This window comes from Molossus molossus, unplaced genomic scaffold, assembly GCF_014108415.1.
Source record: "Molossus molossus isolate mMolMol1 unplaced genomic scaffold, mMolMol1.p scaffold_m16_p_17, whole genome shotgun sequence".
NCBI lineage: Eukaryota > Metazoa > Chordata > Mammalia > Chiroptera > Molossidae > Molossus > Molossus molossus.
In genome coordinates, this window is record NW_023425352.1 from 51,734,649 (window position 1) to 51,741,759 (window position 7,111).

A 7,111-nucleotide genomic window follows, 5' to 3' on the forward strand; every position below is an offset into this window, starting at 1 on the left:
TCCATGTGGGGTGGAAACAAAAATGTTGGGTTTTGAGTTAGGGCTGAGGGCCCCATAGCAGCCCCTCAATGAGAGTGGGCTTCTCCTCTTTGGTCAGATCCCACCGTTTCCCCAAGAGCCGGTGTCTGAGTCCTGCTCTGTCCTCTCCGAAGCCTTGCTTGGGGTGTAGTGCCCAGGACCCGGGGAGACCTGGCCCTGCCACTGCTGTCTGCAGCCACAGTAAACCCCTTCTCCTTGTGGGCCCCGCTTCCCTTCCAGGTAGGACCAGAAGGGTTGACCAGGTGACCTCTCAGGACCCCTTGCATAGCCCTGATCTTCCAGAAAGGCTCCTGGTACCCCAAGAAGGGGGCAAAACAAAGATTGCCCTTTTAGGGAAGCCACGGCCGGGGAGTGGAGGAGCTTGCTGGAGGTCACTGACCATGCAGTACCTGACCAAGACTCCCACTGCTGGTCGGAGCTGTGCCCGAGCCCCTGCCCTCCCTCCCACCCGTGCTCATTCTCGATTGGCGCAGCAGCCGGCGCGACGGTTCCAGAGCGCTCTGCTCTCGTTTGTGTGCGTGGCCGTGAACAGAAACGTGTCAGCACGGTGTTGTAGGCTCCCTTCGAGCCCACGGCCCCTCCGGCCCCACTTGAGGATTCAGGGTCAGTGTCATAGCATTTTGGGACATTTTTTTTTTTTATACATTTTTTTTTATTTAGTAAGGAGTTAGCTCAGTTATTTGGTAATGGTTTAATTCAATATTGCATGAGTAGGAAGTTAAGAGAGCCTATGTCATTTTGAATATAGGTAAGGGCTACTAGAAAAGGTAATGATCCTACTAATGTATAAAAAGGAAAATAAATTTCTGCATTGAGGTGTTCTGTTTGGCCTCCTCAGTGGGTAATTAATAATTAGTATGCAGACAAGAGTAGCTTCAAATAAGATATAGAAGAAGATTAGTTCTGTTGCTGAAAATGTTATAATCAGAAATACTTATAATAGTATTAATATAGTAATATCTAGTTTTTTACATGTTATAGGTTATTTAGTAAGGTGGAATTGGCTGGCGATAATTATTAATGGTAAGAGTCATATTGTTAGTATGAAGAGCAACGTAGATAAGGAGTCTGAAAAGAATACTATAGATGAGTCCATTTTGGGACCTTTGAACCTAGGAATTCACACAAACGTCACGGGGCTTAATGTATAGAGCGTTTCAAAGGGGGTCAGGAGGCCTATGCCAGCAACTCTGAGCCCCTCTGACCACGGCCCCGCACGGCCTGTGAGCCTGTTCTTAGGCCTGAATCCCAGCACATGAAACAAAAACCGTCTCGTTTTATGTTAGAGCCCCAGGCTCTGGCGTTCCCTGTGCGCCAAGGTGGGGAGACCTCCAGCCCACGTCTTGGAAGCACAGTCCTCTCCGCTCCAACTGGGGCAGGGGGAGCTGGTCCGGCCTGTCCCGTCGGTTCTGTGGAAGTCAGGGTTTCCAAACCGACTGCTCCAGTTCGACTGTGGCCCACATACATGTTCTCTTTGGCTTGTACCATGTGTTCCCACATCACTTTATTTCTGTAAGGTGGAACACACTGTCAACGGTTCGGGCTCACGTTCCTGCCTGGGAATGTCGGGCTGGTGCGGAGCCACGGCCCTCTGGATGAGACACGTGCCTTCAGCCCTTACCATCCCCACTGCCTCCCAGCTGGGAACTGAGTGTGCATTCCCCCTTCTCCCCACGTTTACGCTGCTGCTTCCCAAATCCGACAGTTCTGAGGAAAGTGAAATATTTTGGGTCCCCGCATTTCCTACGAAAGTGGGAAATAGGTTAATTTATATGACCTGCCCGCCGCTGGGGTGAGCCGCCTGCCCCGTTGTGCGGGGTTACTAGAGGAGAAGTTGATCTCCTGGGGTGTGTTTGGCCCCCATCCTCTCCTCCGTCACAACGACCACCGTCACAGTTGTCATTCATCACATTTATTAGTTTTCTGGCAGGTTGCATACACAACGAGACAGGTCAAGGTGGCCCTTGGTCTGTCGGAGAGGACAAGTTTAGTGGGCAAAGGAGACAGCGCACAGAGCAGCTGGGAGCCCAGGGGTCAGCTCTAACACGATGACACACTCACCATGTCACAGAGGGCTGCAAGGGAAGCTCTTAAATGACAGCTGCCTGGCGGGAACGGCCTGCAGCCTCCTGCCAGCTCCCGACCTAAGCTATGGCCTGCGCCGCGCCGGCAGGGCCTGCCCGCAACAGCTCATTTCCCCGCTGGAGAACACCCGGGAGCCAGGCCGTTTGCACAGGGAGCCTCAGGGCTGGTCTCTAACTTCAGCCACCTCACTGAAAAAAAGCCGGCTCTCCCTCTGTCCAACGGGGACACGAAGACAGGCCCTGGCGCTCTCTGTGGGAACGCCTGCAGTCCGGCACGTGGCCCCTCGCGGCCCTGCGGCCCTGCTGTCACCACACTGCTCCACTCCGGTTTCCGGGGGGCTCCCCCAGGAGCCCGTGGGGGGCGTAGTCCAGGCAGGTCCCCCCGGTCAGGTGAGGCAAGCATTTGGCGTGGTAGGAAAATTTCAGGCGGCCGTGACTCAGGTGACACTCCACAGGGTGAAGGCCCGACTGTGGAGATCGGTCACAGGTGCCGAGGAGATCATCGTCCCGGCCGTTGTCTTGGTCCCAGACCTGCACCCTCAGGGGCCCCCCTGTGGCTAGGACCACGTCCCCGAAGTCCAGCTGGGTTTTCCACCGGGGGTTGTTGTTGTTCCACACCGTGCTGGTCCTCAGCTCCTGGCCTCCGAAAAAGACCTTTAAGTAGGCGTCTGTGGCAGTTATCACATCTCCCCACAGACCCGTTGCCTGAAAGTTCATAACCTCCAGCCGGGCCAGGCCCCTCTGCCGGGGACAGCAGTCCTGGTTGATGACATTTGAGCCGTGGCACACACACTGGCAGGGGTTATCGGGACTCTTCTTCTGCCCCGGGGGGCAGGGCCGGCTGCAGTTTTCCCAGCGCGCCTTGTGCGACACATACTTGCTCACGGCCTGCCTCAGGGCCTCCCGCCGTGGGTCCTGCTTCTTCAAAAGGAAGTGCAGGGGCTCCAGGGTGTAGTCCACCAGGCCAGGGCTGTCCAGCAGCGAGGCCACCCAGGCTGAGAATTGCTCGGGCCCAGCGTGGTTCCCAAAGAGCAGGTCAGGTATGGAGGTGTGGTGGCCGCCTACCACCGTGGAGTAGCGTTCCTGGTAGGATTGGTGGAAGGAGTTTGTCATCTTGTGCTGCTTCTTCTTCTCCTCACAGGCCTTGAATTCTGATGAGGAGCTGGCCTGGCCACCTATGCTGACCGCGGCCTCGACGGCCAGGCAGTCCCCCACCTCGTCGGCCGTGAGACCCTCCAGGGCCAGCTCGCAGGTGCGCAGGGCGGTGAGGGCAGAGGCCCTGCCCCCCAGCTCCAGGGAGCGGATAAAGTGGGTGCCATAGTTGGAGATGAGCCTGTTGTAGTCGGGCTCGGTGGAGGCATTGAAGTGGGGGGGCAGTATCCTAAGGGCCTTCTTGAAGTTGGGGTGGAGTGGTGGAGAGTGCACCAGGTGGAAACTGTGGGGGAGAACAAAGCATCAGCAGGGCCCGGCAGTGGGCCACCTGTCCCCGATTCTGTAACTCCCTCAAGATCGTCCAAGGTTACATGTAAGCGGCAGAAATCGGACCTGAACCCAGGAAACCCACTCTGTCTACAGCTCTTCAGTGACCTAGTTACTTTGTCGAGGCATTTTCGCTTTTCCTTTTCAAAATAGTTTTCTTGCCTGGCCAGTGTGGCCCAGTAGTTGAGCATCAACCCATGTACCAAAGGTCACCAGTTCGATCCCAGTCAGGGCACATGCCCAGGTTGTGGGCCAAATCCCAGTGGGGACCATGCAGGAGGTGGCCAATCGATGTTCTTTCTCATCGATGTTTCTCTCTCTCTCTCCCTCTCCCTTCCTCTTTCTCTCAAATCAATAAAGAAAACAACAACAACAACAACAACAACAAAACAAAATAGTTTTTCTTTCCTTTTTATTTTCTAATTATAAGAGCGATGATACTGCACCAATGATATTCCTCTAGCTCTGAACCCTAGTCCTGTGGCCTTCGTCTGTCTGTCTCCTGGATGGGCCTCCTATGCCTAAGCTCCTGACAGCTCTGGCCCCTGTCTCGGTGTGGCCTCCCAGTGTGAGAAATCAGGGTAGGTGACTTGGGGTTGCCCACTGAGACCATGCATTTCTCAGGTGCGGGTCCTACGTCCCTGAGGGCTGGTGCCGTGACCACTCTTGCTGGGCACTGTAGCCCCAATTCCCCGCACAGAGCTTGATAAAGTAGGCATGAATAGTGTCTGCATGGAGGAAGCAGGCCAGGGATGGGAGGGACCCGCCAGGTCTCCTGCCCATAGAAGATTGGCAATGCCCAGGAAAGAGGGGGTTGGGCACTCAGTAGGCCTGGAGGCACTACGTGGGGCTCTCGCACAGCCTTGCCTGCTTCCTGTTCACCTGTTTCCTCCCTGGACTCAGATCAGGGCCACAGGACCTGGTGTGTGGGAACCTGGGCTGGAAGCAGCCACCCCAGGGCTCCCAGACCACCCACAGTTCCCCAGAACTTTTTGAGCCTCCCCTGCCCCCACCCTCAGCGCTCACCTATAGAAGTGGCACTCCACGGTGTCAGTGCTGAAGCGGTACTGGTCCCGGTGGGTCTTCTCGGCCGCAAAATTGGCCTCCCTGGAGTGCGAGCCAGCAAATGCTACCTGAGCGCTGGTGCTGGGTTTGGGATTTAATTCCAGCCCCACCCGCCAGCTATCGTGGATGCTGGAAGCTGCACTTTTGGCCACAGCCTCTGTGGAGCTGGCCTGGGCCCTGACCAGACGGCGCTTGCAGCCCGAGCCCTGGGGACGCCAGTCGGTGAGTGCCAGGGGAAGGCGCTGCAGGGCTCCCTTTTGTAGGGTGTTTCGGCAGAGGGTGCAGGTACCATCGGGCCGTAGGAAGTGCCGTGTATCCACAGGGAAGGAGCCCGAGTGCCGGAGATTGGTCACATCCACACCCTCCCCGGCCAGCCACGAGCCAGGCACGAACTTCCGAACCTTCCGGCACTCGGACCGCGCAGCGGTGAAGCAGGGGGCAGGGGCGGGTGTGGGCAGCAGCAGGAGCAGGACGCCCAAGAGGAGCACGCGGGTGGCCATGGAGCTGCGGAGACAGGGGCGTTTGGATTCCGGGAAGCTGGGGGCACAAGCAAGGAGAACGGCTGACCCCTCCCATCACCTGTGGGCGATCAGGGCACATAGAACGAGGAGGGAATGAGGTACCTCTTAAGTCACTGAACGTCAGAGCTGGAACGGCCCTTACATACCTGGCCACCTCCCGCGTTGTACAGATGGGCCTAGAGAGGAAGCGATTTGTTCAAGGGCACCCAGCCAGGAGTCCCTTGCTAGTATTTCCACTATTTAAGGCCTGTTGGGGATCCACATGGATGGTTCTGTACCCGCCGGCTGCTGGTGGGGAGGGGGCTCTGTGGGCACAGGAGGGGAACAGAGAGTAGCTGTAGCAGATTTGGGAAGGGACCTGGGGACTTCAGGATTCTGAAGAAGTGCCATTTGGGCCCTGGAACAGGCCATGCTTCCCCCACTGCGCCCTCCTGCTCTCCCTCCCACTGCGCCTACCGGAGGAGGCTGCGCCTCACTCTCCATTCTCCCTCGGGGCCCGCCCTCCGAGCCTCCTGAAGGTCAGCCTGAACTCTGGGCGTGTGCCTGAGGTCCCGTGTGGGGCGAGGCCGCTCCGTTTGCCCTCCCGGTCTCCTGACACTCAGCCGGAGTTCTGGCAGGACTTGGAGCTGCCTTTGCCCCTTCCGGACAGTGATTCGTCAGAAGGTTCTTCCTCATTTCGAGGTGGCCCTGGAGTCTCATCTGGGCTTACGTATGGTCTGGAACCTCCTCTCCACCTCTAACCAGACGAGCTCGCGGTGCTGTCTCCCAGGCAACGCGGCAGTCCCCAGAGGTACGAGACTCGGGGGTCTTTCAGAGCCCCTCGGTTGTCCCCTGTAGGAGGCCAGCACAATTCATATTCTTCCTCCGAGGAACTCAGTCTCATCTTGGCCCTCATCCTATTATCTCCCAGGAGGCCTGCTTCCAGCTTTTCCAGAAGCTTCAGTGTCAACATTCTAAGGGTCTCAGAGCTGTGTACTCTAACCTTAACTTCACCCGTGAGGAAACTCACTCCAGGGGCAGCATGAGGCTGCCCAGGGAGTCAGTGCGGAGCGCAGCCTGGGACCCGTCTCCCGTCTTACAGGTCACAGCACTTCCTGCTCTGTCAGGCTCTTCTTCCGAAGGAGCAGCCCCACTCCACGCTCCTCTGTCCACAGCCCGGGACCCCCGGCCCTGCCCCCGCTTCCTCCGCACCTGGAGTCCCACGGCGAGGGGCTCTGGCGGACACCCCGTCCTGCCAGGGAGGCTCCCGCAGTGGCGTCTGCTCTCCAGCGAGGCTCACCACACAGCTCATCACCAGGCCACCGTTCTCGTCACTTCTGTTTCCTGCCCTGCCCCCCAACTGTGGTCACACGTCCCCTCGTCCTCCCTCCTCCCTCAGCACCCACCCTGTCCTCACCTCTTCATCCGGCCCGGCTGACAGCCCTCAGGAAGCAAACGGCGAAGGCCAGAGGCGCATCTGCCAAGCCAAGCACCCTGGGGTGCGGGGGCTCGGGGCAAACAGCGAGGCTTAGCATGGCATGGACACGGGGGCAGGGCTTCCATGCCCAACGCGGGTGTGAGTGAGCAGGCCAGGGGGGGGAATTCCCTCCTCTGACCCACAGCTTTGCAGGTGTGATGCCTAGGAGGCCGCGCGGGGTGGGAAGTCCCAGCGTGGGCTCGGGTGGGGGCCAGCTCCGTGGCGTGCTAGCTGTGTGGCCTGGCAAGTTCCTTTAGCCTTTCTGTGCCTCAGTTTCCTCAACTACAAGCGAGAATAACAGTAGTGTACACCCCAGAGGTTGTGAAGATTTGGGGAGTTACTCCGTGTGCAGTGCTTAGAACAGTGCCTGGCCCGCAACCGTGTTAATACATGTGACTGTTCCAGCCTCCCTGAGCAGTGTGCACGGGGGGATAAACATCCTTCAAACCCTCTTGCCCACTTCCTGC

General features: G+C 57.9%; 1 protein-coding gene across 3 annotated transcripts; it reads right to left on the bottom strand.

Moving 5' to 3' along the window:
• Positions 1 to 1,943: 1,943 nt before the first annotated feature.
• PRF1 (perforin 1) lies at positions 1,944 to 6,486 on the bottom strand. Of its 3 annotated transcripts, none has more exons than XM_036265417.1 (4): positions 6,380 to 6,486; positions 5,335 to 5,493; positions 4,629 to 5,171; positions 1,944 to 3,558 (listed from the first exon to the last, which is right to left on the bottom strand). In XM_036265417.1, the coding sequence occupies exons 3-4, from the start codon at positions 5,165 to 5,167 to the stop codon at positions 2,430 to 2,432; spliced, it is 1,668 nt and encodes a 555-aa protein (XP_036121310.1). In that variant the 5' UTR covers positions 5,168 to 5,171; positions 5,335 to 5,493; positions 6,380 to 6,486; the 3' UTR covers positions 1,944 to 2,429. The 3 variants fall into 3 exon arrangements, with proteins under 3 accessions (XP_036121310.1, XP_036121308.1, XP_036121309.1); XM_036265415.1 differs by having other exon boundaries at positions 6,268 to 6,438; XM_036265416.1 differs by having other exon boundaries at positions 5,335 to 6,019; positions 6,380 to 6,395.
• Positions 6,487 to 7,111: the final 625 nt, after the last annotated feature.

What these genes read in the sequence shown, in the direction of transcription:
- PRF1 (XM_036265417.1), bottom strand. Translation starts at nt 5,167, where the DNA reads ATGGCCACCCGCGTGCTCCTCTTGGGCGTCCTGCTCCTGCTGCTGCCC. An exon ending in GTGGAGTGCCACTTCTATAG is followed by an intron (nt 3,559 to 4,628) that starts GTGAGCGCTGAG and finishes TCTCCCCCACAG; the next exon opens with TTTCCACCTGGTGCACTCTC.